We start from the raw sequence: 19,242 nt of genomic DNA, 5'->3' as shown, positions 1-19,242 counted from the left end.
GTACAATCTGTAGGAAAACACTTTAAGTCTCTCTTACTTGGCACACACTGTCCGTTTCATTAAGTTTCTGGCAATATCTTCAGAGGGAATGCTAAGAATCCAAAATGGAGACTGAAAAAAAAATAACAACATACAACTTACTTGTAATTGCTTTCATGGCCTTGTGTGCCAAGGAGTCAAGGAGTCAGTAAGGAGAGATTCCTAGTTGCTACTTTTCTGTAAAAACACCTGATCTGACTCTAACCAAAATAAAAATTGCTCCAGTAGTAAAAATGTAAATTATTTTAATGGGTAACCTGCTAGGATAATATAGTACAACATCAGAAAAACTTTTATAAATGACCATAAATGCAAATATCAGCAAATATAAGATTAAACTGCAGATCAATTTTCTATTTACTCGCTTATGTATTTTGACCAAAATAATCAAAGTTCATTTGATTTGTTTTTTTAATTTATAACAAAAATTTAATTAATCAATAATTAACCAAAGTATAATCTCAGATTTTTCTATTATTGTTCATTATTCCTTATAATACAGCTATTTTATTTTTAACTTCTAAGTACTCTATTACTTTGAATGATCCCTCTTTTTTAAGTAGTTGTGGCCACCTGAAGGGGTAGAAAAGGAACTCTTTGAAGTATCTATGATTGAAGTATCTATGATTGAAAATCATAGGATATATTATTAAATTATCATTACCTAAGGAAAAAAGTTTCAGGTGCATCAAGGGTGATTACCAATCCTCTGTCTCAACCATCAAGATTACAGGCACTTTTTTTTAAAAAAAAAAAAAGGTTTTGTATTTTATTTTTACAGAGAGAGTACTCATGCGTACATGTGCACACACGTGGGTGTAGGGAGTGGGTGGGGGGACAGACACTTATGCAAGCTCCACGCTGAGCACAGACCCTGAGATTATGACCTAAGCTGAAATCAAGAGTTGGTCACTTAATCGACTGAGCCACCCGGGCACCCTGATTACAGGCACTTTTCATCCCCACCCAGACAACCCCTTGCCAGAATATGGAAAAAGCAGAACCCTGACCTCAGTTTGCCATCCTCACCCAATTATGTCTATACTCTACCCCCTTCCTCCTCCCACAGTACTTAAAGTCAACCAGGAGTCCAACCTTAGCGGACTTTCAACTAAGTTGTCTCATCTTCTGAAAGAAATCCTCCCTGTCACACCCAGTCTTTCTTCTTCCAATGTTTATACTATTCTACAGAAAAATTCAAAATAATCCAAACAAAAAAGATGGCTATCTCAGTATTATTTTTATTAGAAAAATTTAAAAGCAATCTGAATGAAATCATTAGATAAATAATGGTAGAGCTAATCAATAGAAAGTATTACACAATCCTGTTAGTGATGAAGGTTATGTAGCAACATGTGCCTATATTAATACTATCAAGTGAAAAAGAGACTACAAAAGTTCATAAGTAGTATTAGAACTAAAGGAAAAAAAGTATATGAAAAAAAATTGCAGGTAGTACCCTCAGATTGTAAGTCATGTAAAGGAAGAATTATGATTTTTTCTTTTTCTATTTTCCAAGCTTCTCTAATACACAGATAAACTATCAAAAACAAAATACAAAGCTCATAAATTTATAATCTTATAATACACAATTTTAAATGTTTAAATAATTCCCACTATAAGTCTGAAATTCCACTAAATTCTGAATTCTAATGCTAATCATACCTCATCAAGGGGAAACAGCCCTTTTTTTCAATTAAGGGACAGATACCAATTATGGTTTAAGTGTTGAATTAAAAATTCAAAACGAGTAAACTAAATGAATACTGGAAATAAATTTAAATGACTTTCCAAAACCACAACTTTTTCCCAAAAATATCTTTTATTAATTGCCCCTAGAAAGAAACAAATAACTGTACAAATATAAATTTAAGATTTGTAGTTCTTCTCTTCAAACTCAAGGTTTTATTTGTAAACATAATGCACATGATCTAATGAAAAATATAAATTCAACTTACCTTTCCATAAGTTTCCTGACTACTGATGAACTGACCTCCAAAAAGTGACAGCAAAGACTTTATTTCCTATATTAAAAATATTATAGAAAAAAAACATATTTTAACAGAGGGAACTCAAAGACTATTAACAGATATAGGTACAATAAGATTTTTTTAAGAGTACCTACCCAAGGCATTTAAATTTCAACACCAGATAAACTACAAACTCTGGGTTCTGAAAAAATTTTACAGTCACAAACACAGTAATTTCTGAGAAATTTTACACAAGATTGCCAAAAGCCTTGCTCAGAAAATGGAAAAAACTGGATGACAAACACTACAGATTAGTAATCCAACACTGATCAATAAAAATAAGATGAATTATTAGACAGGTAAGTTGAGGACGTTCAGACAAAAAATAAGGGATTAACCAGGAAGCATCACTGTGGATTCACTAAAGAAAAGTTACAGCAAGTTAACCCCCTTAACAGCAAGTTAAGTTCTTTCTGGATAAAGTTATAGAACTAGAAAGAGAATAGCTGTAGCTACTTTAAAAACATCAGGAATGCAAAGTTGAAATCTGTTCAGATAGTATTATATTCTCTGAAGCAATCACTTTGTACTGATAAATACAAAATGACTATGCAAATTTTACAATATATACCGCTAACAAATTGTGTCTCCTCAAATAACATAAAGCAAGTAGAACCCCACTCCTCTCTGTAAATCTTACGAAGGAGGTAATCCCATTAGAAATATGTCTGTCCCCTCTTCTGGGGGCCTACAATCCTCTTTTATCCCAACTAGGAAAAGGAGACTTTAACACCCAACTCATAATGAGGGTGTATGCATATGCGTGTGCGTGCGTGCGTGTGTGTGTGTGTGTGTGTATATATGCATATATATATATATTTTTTTTTTAATCCCTGGACTTACACAGGGCTAAATTCAGTTGAATTATATGGACAGACCAAGAACTTGCATAGTCTACCAGTAAATTACTGAAGGTAACCCAAAAGTCATTTTGCAACATGAGTGACACACATTAAACAGGAGGTATCACTGGACTTGAGAGTCTGACGAACCACAATTTTATTTTCACCTCTTCCAAATAGTGGCCATATGTATGTTTGTTTGTTTTCTACACAAGCCAAGCCACTTCTCTCATCTGTAAAATAGGAATCATTAGCTGCCTCATCAAGTAAGGAAGTCTGTGACAACAGGAGCACAGAACCTAGGGTGTTAGTAAAGGACTCAAGGTGATGATGACCTTGAGGTCCAATGGCTCAAGAAATCAAGCAAGACTGACAGGAGTTTTTTTTTTTTTTTTTAAGAGAAACATTAAGTTATAGATGAAGTTACTTTGGTCTAGAATGATTAATGTTCATTCTACACTAACACATAGTAGGAAATCAGCTTTACATTTAAAACATCAAAAATGCTGCTCCTGTGATACCTTGTTAAAAACTAGTAAGAGGCCAAAAAACCCAAAGTCTCTATGAGTCTAAAAAAAAAAAAAAAGTGAAGGATTATTGAAGTTTTATGGCATAGCATTAGCTCCACTACCCAAACTTATAAGCAAAACTTGTATTATACTACTCCATCAATCTACTTGGAAAAAGCAAAACACAAAATCTTTACTCTTATAGCAACTTCACTTTCTGGTTTCATTCTCTGGTTGAGAATCTTTCTACATTAGGAACATTTATACTGGAACATTTATACTGGATATAAGAATACGGCATGATCTGGGGCATGCCTCATGCATCAACTTACGTGAGCTTTTCAGTTCTTTTAGCCACTCACTTTTTCATCCATTTTTTTAGCCAGCAATAAAACCCAGGTGTCTGAACTCTAGTGGGGTAAGGCAGGCACCAACTACAACTGGCCCTGATTAATTCTACAAGGGTAAAACAGGACCACACTTATATTCCTAATCTCTCATTTTAAATCATAAAGGCAGCTACTCATAAGTTTTGCTGCTTAGCAGTTCTAATACAGTAGATGGACTCAAAAGTGTAGACTCTGCTTTTGATGGTCTTCCCCAAAGGAATCCTCTCACTCAATAGTTACTATAAAACTAATATGTATAAACCACTGAACTATGTAAAGATAAATACATACTTATCTTCAGGGAGGTTACAGTCTAATAGAACAATACATTCAACCTAGTAACAAATGTGAGGTGTAAAATGGTGAGTGCTCTTAAAGAAGTAAAAGCAAAAAGGTTTAACACTACTGTTCAAGGGAGAAGAGATGACTTCAGTTTTAGAAGAAAAGTTTTCATAGAAACGGACTTATGCCCTGGAATACAGAGAGAATCTGCACAGATGGAAGAAGATTTCCACTTCTACCAACCGCAAACTAGGCTTCAGATTCAGCCCTTCTGCTGAGAACTAGGAGAACCTGGCATCTGCTTGAAGGCGTGGAGCGATGACAAGAGTTAGCAAACCAAACTTCAGAAGGCAGAAATCCCAAGGTGCAGCCACTTGCTTCCTGGGGCATCTACCAATTCCAAAGGCAGCTGTGAGCCTGGATGATCCTTTGGACAGCCTAATGAAGCTAGGCACAAAAATACTGGGCCATCCATGGAGAAGAAAGGCAGCTTGATAAACCACCCAGTTTGGACTGGGATCCTCAAAAGCTACACACCAGAGGAACATGTGTGAATTAGAACAGAACCAAAACTTAATACCTGAAAATAAGTTAAAGTCATGCTAGACTGTTAATGCTCCTATCTTCAAGAGGGTTTACATCATTCTGAGCCTCATGTTATTTCAATTAACTTTACAAATACATCTAGGATGTATTTTAAAAAAATAAGCCAGCACACATATGAAAAAGAACCAAGAGAAACAACACATAAAAGCAACAGACCCACAGGACTTCTTTTATCATAGTGAGTATGTATGTATGTATGTATGTACGCTTTCGACACTTTGTCATACTTAACATAACTATGCTTTCTATACTGAAGGGGATAAAAGACATAATTAAGAATTTTGACAAAGAATAAAAGCCTATTTAAAAAGAAACTGCAGACTTGAAAAAAGAATAAAAAAATAAACCTAAAATAAAATGAATATGGGGGTAAATCTCAGTGCATGCTGACTATGCAAAATCAATAGATTTTGAAGACTGCAATAGGGAAAACCCAACTAGACAAAAGGCAGCACAGGCCAAAGCATGAAATCCAGGGAATGAGGGGGGGACTCACTTTTGGCTGCATTGAGGTAGGAAGTGGGAAGGTGTGGGGAGACGGAGAAAAGAAGCATGCAACGGCGGGCTAATGCCAGACTAAGAAGTTGCAGCCTTTGCACAATGAGGATGCAAAAGAGAACTGAGCTGGAGATCCCTGGGTGGGCAGCAGTTTGGCGCCTGCCTTTGGCCCAGGGCGCGGTCCTGGGGACCCGGGATCGAGTCCCACGTCGGGCTCCTGGTGCATGGAGCCTGCTTCTCCCTCTGCCTGGGTCTCTGCCTCTCTCTCTCTCTCTGTGTGACTATCATAAATAAATAAAAATTAAAAAAAAAAAAAAAAGAGAACTGGGCTTTTTGGGAGACTAAAGTGGCACCAGCGCAAGACACTGACTAAAAATAATTTAAGAAAAAGAAACAGGTAAAATGTCCAAGTACCAGGGATGCTATTCTGAAGGCTGCAGCCTAACCACTCAGCTCGCACTGCGCTGCCCGACTACAGGCACACATCCTCCTTGGCCTCCTTTTCCACTCCAGTATCCTCTAAGCGATATACTTTCTCTACTCCAGAATTCTCCCTCTAAAATACAAATGATGACTAGTCACTTACTGGTTCAAAAAGAAAAAAAAAAAAAAAGTCATTTCCAGGCTTAAAAAGAGTCAATGGCTCCCCTTTAAAACTAAAATAAAATCCACGTTCCTTGCAATGGTTTCAAAACATTCCAAACTCTGGATCCTGCCCACCTTGGTGGCCTCATTGCCCATTACTTCAACATCACTCCCCACACACCTCACATCCCAAACCACCATCATCAACTCCCATCATGCCTTTACACTTGCTTTTGTTTCTCACTGAAGTGGGCTCTCCGGTCCTCTTTGCCCACACAACAACTCTTTATCAATTAAGATCTATTAAAATATTACTTCCTCCATGAAACCCTAAGCCCTTACACCCCCCATCTTGCCAAATCACCTGCCGAGCAAAACATCAATCCTGAATCAATGCCACACAGTCTTCCTTCAGGACTTCTAAGGCCAGTGAGTTGAGCATCACTGAAAAAATTGGGAGAATCTCGGCACAATTACAAATACGTGATCATCACCCTCAGCTGGGTTTCCAGCATCGCTCTAATAACCCGTGTTCTCAATTTTTAACTTGCAGCTCCCTTTTTTGCTCTCAATGACTATTTCAAATTTAACCATTTTTCCCAATTTCTCCACTCAACTGCTTGGTCCCTGATATTTTGCTCTCTCAAGAAACAACCTTGACTCGCCCATTACTTAGAAAGCTACCCCACATCCAACCTAACTCTCCTTTGCCCACTGTCCCCTTCTAGGGGAGACCAACACCTCCCACTGTGCCTTTATATCATTCTCCCCTTCTCGTCAGCCTGTAAACTTTGCTTGACCCTAGCCCTCCCTCCATTAACCAATCTCTTACTTTCCCTTCTTATGTTCTAGTTAAGAACAGTCTATCTCCTCTTCCTCGTTTTCCAGTGACCATTAAACCAAGCAATCTAGCTTACCACCCCACCGCAAAAGTCTATGCAACAGCTTTAGCAAAATTTCTAAAACTTTACCCTCCTGATTTCCATGCCCTCAAAGTCCTTCTATTCGGACACTTGCCTATCCTCTTCATGACCTCCTCTCTTCTCATCTCCCCTCACATCAATGCTACCAAGCTCCTGTGTTTGGCCCATCACTCTTTCGACGCTCTGCTTTTTCTGAATAATTTCACTTTCTCTCGTAGTGTTCGTAGGCAGAAGCCTCCCAAACATATATGACCAGTCCACACCACTCTATGGTGCTCCGTGCATGCTCCTATATTCACTGGCCCCCACCCCGTCATCTCCACTTGATATTACGCCAACACGTCAAATTGAGCATAACCAAATTGTAAATCTTTCCTCTGCCTGTGCTCTACATTTTAAAATGCAGGCGCTCTTACATCACCCCAGGAGTCATCCTTGACTGGCCCCCTCATGGTCCATTATCCAGTCCTGATGATCTCATCACCTAAGTAATTTCCCAGTCGATCTCATCCCCTTACCCGGCCCTAATTCAGTCCTTAATCTACGAACAAGACTCTTCCAACGGGCTACTAACTGGTCCCTGATTCCAGGCTCTGTCCTCTCAAATTCTACCCTCGTTGTCGCTGCCACAGTGATTTTTTTTTTTTTTTTAATTTATGATAGTCACATAGAGAGAGAGAGAGAGAGGCAGAGACACAGGCAGAGGGAGAAGCAGGCTCCATGCACCGGGAGCCCGACGTGGGATTCGATCCCGGGTCTCCAGGATCGCGCCCTGGGCCAAAGGCAGGCGCTAAACCGCTGCGCCACCCAGGGATCCCTGCCACAGTGATTTTTAAGGAAAAAATCTTCTTTGCTTAAACCTTCTCAGCAAATTCCCCTTACAAGCTAAATGACTTTTCTCTTCCCCTCCAGACTACTCAAGGCTTTGTGTTTTCTGGCCCCTGTCTACCTCTCCTGCGCTCTGTCACCCTCAGCTACGTATTTCATAATCCAGCAGTAATGAATCGTAATTCCGATTTACTTGTTTATGTCCTCGGCTGGCTAGGTCCTACCCGTACTTTACTGTTCAAGTCACGGGTTCCTGCAAGCGCTCTCAAAGGCCAGCATCCCCCGCCCTCGGGCGGCCCGACTTCCCTTCTGTGCTCTGCGCCTGTCACCGCGCTCACAAATGTCCCTAAACCGTCCACACGTGCGCTCAGACCTCGGCCCGAACAGACAGGAAAGTCTCTGTCGTCGGCACATCCCCGCGTCCGGCTCGCGCAGTTCCAAGTACTCCGAAAATGTTTCTTCGAGGAATAAAGCGCTCTTCCCGACCTCTCCGTCCTGGAACGCCGCCCCGCGCTCGCGGGGGGCCTTCTCCGTCCTGTGACGCCCGCCACCCCCGATCCCCCTCCGCGGGGCCTGCGCACCTGCCACCTGGACGGCGCTCAAGGCGGCCTCCCCCTCCTGTGACCACCCCCGACCCTCCCCCTCTGCGGGGCCTGCGCACCTGCCACCTAGACCTGCCACCTGGACGGCGCTCCGGGCGGCCTCCCCCTCCTGTGACCCCCCCGACCCTCCCCCTCCGCGGGGCCTGCACACCTGCCACCTGGACCTGCCACCTGGACGGCGCTCCCGGCGGCCTCCCCCGCCGCCCCGCACCCCACCCCGCGCGCGGGCGGAATGAATGGAGATGCCGGGCAAGGCCGCGGGAGCCCGTTCTGGGCGCGGCTCTCCAGCACCCTCCGCTCAGCCTGGACCCTCCCGGGGACCGAGGGCCCGGGGACGCGGGTGCCCCCGAGGCAAGCCCCCCCCTCCCGGACGCCGGCTTGCTCAGGCTGCGTGCAGCCTCCCCCCCCCCCCCCCCGCATTCCTCTCCAGACGAGGAGCTGCAGCGGGAGGGCGCCGCGCGCTCACCGGCAGGCGGAACTCCAGGTGCTCTTGCGCCAGGAGCAGCAGATACCTATTGAGCGGGCACGGCAGCGCCATTGCACCGCGCACACTGCGCCTGCGCACGTCTCCCCCCTCCCCGCACAGCGCCCTCCCTGCGGGGGCGGGGCCGGGACCGGAAGCGGAAGCTGGGACGAGCGGGGGGCGGGGCCCGGAGCCGAGCGGGGGGCGGGGGGCGGGGCCCCGGGCGGCGCGGGTGCTGCGAGCCGGGGCGGCGCTGTCCGCTCGAGATGCGCCCGGGGAGCCGCTGGCGTGAGGGCCCGAGGGCTTGGGGCCGCCTGCGGGGAGCCAGGTTCCCGGGGCTGCACCGGGAGCGTGCTTCCCGCTCACTCTGGAACTTTCGGGGGCAGCCCGGGGGCTCAGCGGTTCAGCGCAGCCTGCAGCCCAGGGCGTGACCCGGGGTCACGGGATCGAGTCCCGCGTCGTGCTCCCTGCGTGGAGCCTGCTTCTCCCTCTGCCTGGGCCTCTGCCTTTCTCTCTCTCTCTCTCTCTCATGAATAAATAAATAAAATCTTTAAAAAAAAATGAAAATAAAAAAGAACCTTCAAAGGTTGGTTCTTCAGAGCCGCTCTGCAAGTTGGCCTGCTCCCTGCAGGCTCTAAGCGCTCCAAGCTCAGGACCTGGCCCACTGCTCCAGTAGGCAGTGCGCCCTTGCATCCCTTGCCTCCCTACATTTTTGCAGTTACTCTGCAAGCATCACGCCTCCTGAGTGTTGTGCCCAAGACTGCGAATCCGAATCCGAGGAGCCGGCACCCGGCACCCGGCACCGATGCAAACACACGAGGGTTTATTTACAAGCTGGAGCTTGGGGCCAAGTGGGTGGGTTTTAGCTTAGTTTTAAGGGCTGGTCTAGGGAACCGCCAGGAGGGGGGTAGGAACTTCTCAAGTTCTGTTTACATTTTGATATGGGGCCTTCAAGGGCATTGAGCTCTGTTCCCATTCGAATAGGGGCTTCCTGCCCTTGGCTTGGGCTCTGTTTTTATTCTAATATGGGGCTTTCTAGGACTTTAAGCTGTAAGCTGTTTTTTTTCCTGTAACTGAAGTAATGTAGATTTCAGCTCTTATTCCCAGGGGCCTGGGATGGCTGTACTTGTGCTAACGCTGAACTTAACGTGGAATGGCCTTAATTTTCTCAGCCTGCACACTGGGCCAACTGGAAGAAGCTCTTGACCCCGATCATCTCTGCTGGTTCGTTCTGCACCTCACAGAAAACTCCCCATCGTCCTGAGTCGTGGACTCGGTAGTTAGGAGGTCGTCGTGCGATTCACAGACCCAGTGCACAGCCGACTCTACGTTAGAACAATGACAGATATTGCTTCCAACTATTCACACTGGCACAGGATTTCATAGCACATAAATAGTAGCATATGCATAAATTTTAAGAATTTGCATAGCTTGTGTATATGCATTATTGCTTTTGCCTTACTGAGATCAGTTCCTTTTGTATCCCACCACGATATTGAACAAAGCACAAGAGAAGGACATATTCCAAGCACCATGCGCTGGGCACACGCCCCGGACTTCACAGCTGTGATTTAGGCATAAACTGTGGAGTCAATCTTAGGTTCAAATCTCGATTCCACTACTTACAATCCATAGGCTCTTTTTTTATTTTTTTAAAATTATGTTTATTTATTCATGCGAGACACCGAGAGAGGCAGAGACACAGGCAGAGGGAGGAGCTGTCCCAGGCCCCAGGGGTCACGACCTGAGGCCAAAGGCAGATGCTCAACTGCTGAGCCAGGAGTTGCTTTTAAGTAAATTTCTTAGCCTTCTTTAACAGCAGTTTCATCTTAAATGAAGCAATACTGCCTCCCTCAAGGGATTAAGTGAAAAAAATATATAAAGTGTTTAATATAACACCTGGCATATTGTATGAGGCCAATAAATGGGATTTAAGGAGTCTTCGCCTTAAAAAAAAATTATGAAAATTTCTCTTAACAAGCAATCTGTCTTTGTTAGGAAAACATCTTGATAAGTCCACTTAAGATAAGGAATAAAGTGAGTCTCTGAGGAGCACAGATGTCTCTTGGCCTCAAGGCTTTGGAAAAGGCATAAAAGAACTCTATGAGGCACAAGAAGAGAAGCCAAGAGAGGCCTCATACTGGCTCAGCACAGCCAAGCACCTGTTGGAGCAGCTGAGGTTTCACTCCCCTCCCAGGTCACACGGAGGATCTAGGATCCAGAAGGGCCTCTCACAGCCCCTCAAGGGTCAGCCCTGCTGGGGCCTGTCAATGCACTGCATTCCCTCCAGCATCCCTGAAGTGGATCTCAAAAAAAAATAATAGAAGAATTTTTAAATTTTTTAAAAGGTGAGACAGAGAACCAATGAAATATTAGGGGAATGATGTGCAGTGCTTGATATGCCCGATCCCTCAAACTTGTCAGAATTACCAAACATTAAATTTTGATGGGGCAAAGTTTTAGGGGATATCGTAGAGGTGCTGATTTTCATTCCCAGATTAATCTGATGCTGTGCAGAGACAACAAATAAGAACACATGGCATAGGAGAGCCTAGACAAATTCTGGTTTCACTGATTTTTCACATGAGATTCCTTAACTGCCTTTAAGCAAAGGTTCATGACTAAACCCCCACTAATTCCCCACTCCAAAGATAAGTAGGAGATCATATACATCATGAATCTCAAACTATTGCATACATGGTCTGGGGGAGTAGAAATTAACCCTGCACAGACCAGTCCAAGAGGGTTAGTGTGAAACTAATCATGAGCTCAGTTAAACTGCCTTTGAGGAAGTCACGCCAAAGCTGTTCCTCAAGGAGCACCAAGAGAGTACGGACTTTGAAAGTTGGTGTTTAAACTAACATCTGGAGATTTGCAGTTGTTTTTGTTTTTTTAATTTGTACCAGAAAGGGCAAAAAAAGTTCATAGTCCATCTTCGGGGAACTGATCCAAAGTTCACCCATGCTTCTTCATCTACCAGGGCAGACTTCTTAGAAACTTGGCTCCTCCTGGGAGATTACTGTTGTGCAAGCATCGGCGTCTCTGGTATAGGGTGCTGATTACTGAAAAATCAGAATCATTCATGGATATTCTAGGACCCAGAATTAGGAAAATTTTGAGTTCTGGTTATGACAGGCCCCTACACTGTTGACTAGTAGGACAGAGTCAGTGAAGAAAGAAAATGAGTAGAGAGTTAACCAGTCCCAGCACCAGAAGTCGTGTGTAATGTTAAAACTGTCCATCTGTCTCAGGCTGAGCATCTAACACTTGAAAAAGGGTTGGGTATCACAGAGAACCATAGAGATTTTTTGTGCACTAATGAGGGGTAGGAAACTTCTCCACTAATATTAGGACTAGAAGATTTTTCCAATGAGTAAAAAACAAGGGGCTTTTTGAACATCTTGGAAAATAAAGCTTGGAACAAGTTATAGAACAACTAGGGGAACTTCACTATGATGAAGCATTTTTTTTTTAATGATTTATCTGTGCATTCCTCTCCCCCAAGCACATTTTGATGGAATGGGGACAGGAAAGTTTCAATAAGCATTCTCATTTGGAGAGAAAAATGGGTCGCAAACAGCAGCCACTGGTCCCTGGCAATTCTAAAACATTGCTGGATACACATTTAGAGGATGCTTACTCTGGGGGTAAGGAATATTAGCTGTGTTTTTTCTCTCCTCACCGCCCTCACCCCCATTTCTTTTTTGATCAATCATGCTAAACATTTATCAATCTTATTGAACTTAGCAAGGAAGCAGCTTTTAGATTCATTTATTTTCTCTATTTTTTTGTTCTATTTCATTTATTTCCATATTTTGTTATTTCCCTTCTTCACTTAATTTGGATTTAATTTGCTCTCTTGTAGTTTCCTATGGTTAAGTTTGGTTCATCGGCTTTGATGAAGCATTCTTAACTGAGTTCTATTTTCATGAAATGCCAGAAGAGTCTCCAGTATCTTCTATCTAAATGAAGACAACCCAGGAAGAGGAGAAGAGAGAACTAACACTTCGTGCTCTCAGGAAACAAAACTGAACAAGTTGGGACAAGGCACCAGTTCAAGCTTAAGCAGCTGCAGTTAATCTAAATGTGAATCAAGATCTCCAGAACTGAAGAAAGTAGAGCTTATCCTCTGGTCAAAAAATTCCCCAAAACAAATCTGAGATCCTAGTTCTAAACCAGACCTACTAATTTGCTACCTGTTGAAGTAGGTTCTGTGCATAGAAAAAATGTGAAGGAAAATGGGCTGGAGATTCAGCCTTCTGTCCTGGTCATCCTTAAACTCTAATGCTGACACAATTCAAATAATCAAAAGCCATCTATTTCCAGAAGGATGCAAGATGACAGCCTGATGGAGGTAGGCCAGAGAACAACCCATGCCATATCTTAGCAAATGGCTGAAAGAGAAACAGTTTTCCAAAAGGAACCTAACTTAGGGCCTACTAAAATTGGGGATGCTTTCCCTCTTTGGGCTAGTACTTAATTCTTTTGTTTGTAATGAGATCAAGACCTTAAGATATCAAAAAAATGTTTTACTCTACTTTTATTCCTCTCCAAATACAAGGCCAAGCACGCCCCAGATATCATCCACACTGCTCCAGGCTTCAGCTTTGTAGCTTAGGTTGGCTTTGAACATTTTTGAACGGAATCCCATTTATTACTTCTCTTGGGCAGAACTTGTGAACCAGAGTAATGAAAGTTCACAGTGCATTTGCCACATTTAAGCCAGGTCTTTTGTCCTTCCTCCTTCCCTGCTACCCACTTTCCTTTTCTCCTTTTCTTCTTTCTTTCCTAAAATGTTAAGTAGCAAATGTGATTTTTAAACAAAGGAAGGCTTTTGGCAATATGCAAGTATTAAGAGTCCCAAGGTAGGTGTGCAACTTACCTTCGAGAAAGGGACCTGCAGATTCTTATTTAAGCACAATTCCCAGGATTCACCATCTCCTGGTTTTATTTGCTTCCCATGGAGGAAAAATTATTACATGGTCTCAAGTCCTATAAAAGGGGTCTTCCTGAGAACCGACTTTTCACAGGGCCACAGGAGGAGTTTTACTCAATCCTACACATACAGATTCTTAAACTTGGCTGCAGTTTGGAATTACCTGAGGAATTTTCAAAACTAGCAGGTCTGAAATTTATCCCCCAGGGATTCAAATTTAATTTGGGGTGTGGCCTGAACATATTTTTTATTTATTTTTTTTTAAAGATTTTATTTATTTATTCATGATAGTCACAGAGAGAGAGAGAGAGAGAGAGGCAGAGACACAGGCAGAGGGAGAAGCAGGCTCCATGCACCGGGAGCCCGACGTGGGATTCGATCCCGGGTCTCCAGGATCACGCCCCGGGCCAAAGGCAGGCGCCAAACCGCTGCGCCACCCAGGGATCCCCCTGAACATATTTTTTAAAGCTCTTCAGTTGTTAATTTGATGGCAGCCACCAGCAATATCTCACCTGGTAACCACTTAGAAATGCAAAGTCCTGCCCACCCTCAAATTTACTGAATCCGAAATTCAGGGTGGGATCCAGCAGTCTGTTTTAAACAGTCCCACCGGATGATTCTTATGCACACTGAAGTTTGAGAATAACTGTGGGAGAGGAGTGTGGATAGATAGGCTTTTAGTCCCAGTACCACAGATAAATAGCATGTTTTGCCTTCCTCTTACCCATGCTTGGAGAGAGAATTTATGTGATAAACTGTCAAAATGCTGCAATGTTTCTCAGCAGAAGGTGTAACAAGAAGAAAATATTCCTCTCTTATAGCTAGATTGAGAACCTCAAGAAAATCTCCTTAGCTGAGAAAATATCTAGAAGAGCCTGCTTAAGTGCTTTCCTGTGGGCCACGCATGTTGGCTATCAGAAAGGCTTTATAGAGAACTTTAAAGATTCTAAAGCAAAAAGAAGAGAAATATATTCTAAAGGGAAAGGGAGAAGGAGTAAAGAAAAAGAGTCAGCAAGATGGCAGGAGCTAGATGACACTTTACCATTGCTCTCCATGTTTGGTTATTAAATGCTTGAAACACTTAGTGTGGGTGAATTCTCCAGAGACTCAAAGAGGTTTTACACCTAAATAACGGTGGTCATGCATACAGCCATGAAGAACGTTAAGGCCAGCCTACATCTAGGTTATATTCTTGATTTTTAGATTGAAAGTAGCTGTAATTAGGATTATCGTGGTGCTCAGCTAGATTTGGGTTTGTTATGGTAACATTTTTTTTTAAATTTTTATTTATTTATGATAGTCACAAAGAGAGAGAAAAGAGAGGCAGAGACATAGGCGGAGGGAGAAGCAGGCTCCATGCACCGGGAGCCCGATGTGGGATTCGATCCCGAGTCTCCAGGATCGCCCCTGGGCCAAAGGCAGGCGCCAAACCGCTGCGCCACCCAGGGATCCCCTGTTATGGTAACATTTTAAGGGACTCAGAGATTAAAATAAAACCTTTATTGACCAGTAATATAAATTAGTCACTGAACTAATGGGAATACAAGATAAAAAATTAGATCCTCCAGCTCATAAGAAAGGTCAAAATCCAGTGGTAAGAGATATCTCACTATTTCCCAGTTATTATATTGTGTAAGGTCCATGCCCAGAAAATAAAATATCACAGGCTAGAGCCAAAGAAACAATATTGCTGTGGTTGTGGATGGGAGTATCAGGGAAGACTTATTTCCAAGAGGAGATCACATTTTAATCCAGCTTTTAAAAGTGAACAGATTTCCAAAGCTGTGCTCCATTTAGTTGGAATAGTAAAAATGGCTGGAATATGGGATGACAAGTGCAGGGAATGAAGCTGAAAATGCTGATGAATAATTGAGGGAAAACAGGTTTTCACAAGCAAGAAAACTGCACTATCAGGTCTTATAATTTAGAAAGAACTCTGATGGAGGTTGTGCTAGAAAGGAAGCAACTAGGAGCATGAAGCCCACTCAAGTGATTCTAGCAATGTTCCAAACAAGAGAAGACAAGTGTCTGAAGCACCGAGAGTAATGAATTGAGTTTTGTTTCAGGTCCCTCAAGGTAACATCATGTCTGAGGGCAAACTGTTTGGCAACTGTGAGCTAAGAGAACATCCAGACATTCATGTTCTGTATATTGAATGTACAAATGTGTTGAGAACAGACTGTAGGGTAGACATGAACAAAAGTAGAGATGGTGTGGAGGCCAACTGCAATAATCTAGGTAAGAGATGATGAAAATTTGGCCAAGATGACAGAAGTACGAGTGGTGAGAAGTAGTCAAATCCATTTTGAGAATACTGCTAAGTTTTGCTAATGGGTCTGATACGAAGTATGAGAGACAGAAGTCAAAGATGACTACAAGATTTTTGGCCTGAGCAACTAAAAGATTGCAGTTGCCATTAACAAAGATGGGGAGGGCTGAGAGGAATGGGAAGGGGAGGAGAAATAAGCTCGAGGTGCCAGTTTTATATCAGTAGGAAATATAATAAATTTATGTGAAAGATATTTGACTTGTGAAATATATTTGACTGGACTGGTTCAATTGATGGATGATGGTTGACTGTGGATCCATCTCCACTTATGTGACTTAAAATAATTCATCATACAAGGATCTGATTCTCTTTTTAAAAAAGATTTTAATTTATTTGAGAGAGAGGTTGAACATGCAAGTAGGGGGAGGAGTAGAGGAAGAGGGACGAGCAGACTCCACACTGAGTGCAGAGCCCAATGTGGGACTCGATCTCACAACCCTGATATCATGACTTGAGCCAAAATCAAGAGTTGGATGCTGAGCCGACTGAGCCAGGTGGCCTGCTCTGATTCTTCCTAATCAGAGGAAGACATATCCATTTTAATTAAGTTTATTTAAGCTGAGTCAGAGATCTGTTTTTTATATTTATATTGCTAGGATAAAAGTTGATTCATAAGTAGATGAACCAACAGGTATCAGCTTCATTTTAGTAAACTGGAGTAGTGGGCACTTAATGAAAGTGTGGCCATCAACTTTTGTAGATGGTTTTTGGTATCAAAATCTAGAAATATATGAGCCCTGCAAGTATAAAAACTGTGCTCTTGACCTTGGATTCTTATAAGAAGTATGTCTACAACCCTGACAGTGAATCTTTCATACATTAGGATCAGCTAATTTATTAAACATCTTTCATCTGAATGTCTGTTTTTAGTACTATTTTAAAAATTCCAGATGACCAACTGGGACTTATCTCAAGTATTAAGGATGGTTCAATATTAAAAAATCAGTTAATGTAATCCATCACATCAGCAGGCTAAAAAAAAAAAAATAAAGTCACACAATCATATCAATAGGTACAGAAAAAACTTTTGAACAATACCAAACATACATTTATGATGAAAACCCTCATTGAACTAGGACGGAGAGAAACTTCCTCAACTTTGATAAAGAATTTCTAAAACAAAACAAAACAAAACAAAACACACACACACACACAAAAAACAACCTACAGTTAACACCATACTTAAGCTGAGAAAATAAAAACCCACTAAAATTACATACAGGCCAAGGATGTCTGCTCTTACCACTCCTTTTCAACATTATGCTGTAAGATTTAGCTAATGCAATAAGCCAATAAAAGGAAATAGAAGGTATACAGATTGGGAAGACATAAAACTACCTGTGTTCACAGGTCATATAATCATCTAGGTAGAAGATCCAAAACAATCATTAAAAAAAATTAATGAAACTAATAAGCAATTATAGTGAGGCTGCAGGATACAAAGTTAATATGAAAAATTCAACTGCTTTCTTATATACCAGCAATGAACAAGTGATATTTAAAATTGAAAATATAATACCATTGACATTAGCACCCCCCAAGATAAAGTATTTAGGTAGAAACCTAACAAAATATGTGTAAGATCTATACAAGGAAAACTACAAAACTCAGATGAAAAAAAAAATCAAAGAACTCAATAAATGGAGAGACAGTCCTTGTTCATGGACAGACTCATTATTCCCTGTTCATGGAGAGACTCAATATTGTTAGGATGTCCATTCTTCTTCCAACTTGATCTGTGAATTGAATGCAATCTCAATCAAAACCATTGCAGGTTATTTTGTAGATATTAACAGACTGATGCTAAAGTTTATATGGAAAGTAAAAAGACCCAGAATAGTCAACACAATATTGACGGAGAAGAACGAGATTGAAGGACTGACTCAACCCAACTTCAAAACTTACTATAATGCTTCCAATAATAAAGACAGTGGTATTGGTGAAAACAAACAGATCAATGGAACAGAAAAAAAGAGTCCAGAAATAGACCAATATAATCAACTAATCTTTGACAAAGGAGCAAAGGCAATACAATGGAGTAAAGATGGGTCTTTTCAACAAATGGTGCTGGAACAATTGCACATCCACATACAAAAAAAAAAAAAATCTAGACACATACCTTATAACCCTCACAAAAGTTAGCTCAAAACAGATCAGAGGCCTAAATGTAAAATGCAACACTATAAACCTTCTTAGAGACAGTAAGAGAAAACCTAGATGATCTTGGGTATGGCAATGACTTTTTTAGATACAGCACCAAAGTCATGATCTGTTGAAGAAATAATAAGCTGGACTTCATTACAATTAAAAACTGCTCTGTGGAAGACAGTGTCGAGAAAATGAGAACACAAGCCACAGACTGGGAGAACATATTTGCAAAAGGTACACCTGATAATGGACTGTGATCGAAAATATACAAAGAACTCTTAAAACTCAATAATGAGAAAACAACTCAGTTTAAAAACCTTAAGAGACACCTCACCAAAGAAGCTACACAGATGGCAAATGACCATATAAAAACATGCTCCATATCATATGTCATCAGAGAAAAGGAAATTAAAACAATGAGATACCACTGCACACTTAGTAGAATGGACAAATCCCAAACACTGACACCACCAAATTCTGGCAAGGACGTAATGAGAATTCTTATTGATAGCTGGTGGGAACACAAAATGGTACATAGCCACTTTGGAAGATAGTTTGGCAGTTTTTTATAAAACTAAACATATGCTTATCATGTGACTTAGTAATCATGTCCCTTGGTATTTACCCAAAGGCATTGAAAACTTACCTCCACACAAAAACCTGCATACAGGTGTTTACAGCAGATTTATTCATAATTGGCAAAATGTGGAAGCAACCAAGAAATCCTTTAGTAGGTGAATGGATAAACCATAGTACATTCCGACCATGGAATATTATTCAGCACTAAAAAGAGATGAGCTATCACATCATGAAAAGGCAGGGAGAAACCTTAAATGTATATTACTAAGTGAAAGAAGCCAACCTGTAAAGGCTATATACTGTGTGATTCCAATTATATGACATTCTGGAAAAGGGAAACTACACAGACAGTAAAAAGGTCACTGCTTGGGGCACCTGGATGGCTCAGTCGGTTAAGCATCTGTCTTCGGCTCAGGTCATGATCCCAGGATCCTGGGATCGAGCCCCACATCAGGTGGGGACCCTGCTTCTGCTGCTCCCCTTGCTTGTGCACTCACTCACTCTCTCTTTCTCTGTCAAATAAATAAGTAAAATCTTTAAAAGAAAAAAAATCACTGCTTGCCAGGGATGGGTGGGATAGTGATGAAAAGAGTACAGAGGGATTTTAGGGCAGTGAAAATACTCTGCATGATACTAGAATGATGGACGCACATC

At 41.8% G+C, this 19,242-nt stretch overlaps 1 protein-coding gene across 4 annotated transcripts in view; it reads right to left on the bottom strand.

Annotated features, from left to right (window-relative positions):
* TRMT11 (tRNA methyltransferase 11 homolog) overlaps positions 1-8,754 on the bottom strand; it is a 56,268-nt gene extending 47,514 nt beyond the window's left edge. For 2 of the 4 annotated variants that reach the window (XM_025422956.3, XM_049115276.1), the window contains exons 1-3: positions 8,600-8,754; positions 1,998-2,063; positions 38-111 (exon numbers count right to left, since the gene is read on the bottom strand). In XM_025422956.3, coding sequence (XP_025278741.1) covers positions 38-111; positions 1,998-2,063; positions 8,600-8,671 — 212 coding nt within the window. In that variant the 5' untranslated portion in view covers positions 8,672-8,754. Of the gene's footprint in view, positions 1-37; positions 112-1,997; positions 2,064-8,599 lie in introns of those variants that run through there. The other 2 variants (XM_025422953.3, XM_025422955.3) reach the window with 2 other exon arrangements.
* Positions 8,755-19,242: the final 10,488 nt, after the last annotated feature.

This window comes from Canis lupus, chromosome 1, assembly GCF_003254725.2.
Source record: "Canis lupus dingo isolate Sandy chromosome 1, ASM325472v2, whole genome shotgun sequence".
In the NCBI taxonomy this organism is placed as follows: Eukaryota; Metazoa; Chordata; class Mammalia; order Carnivora; family Canidae; genus Canis; species Canis lupus.
Note: the sequence above shows the minus strand (reverse complement) of the source record. Positions and strands in the feature narration are given on the sequence as shown.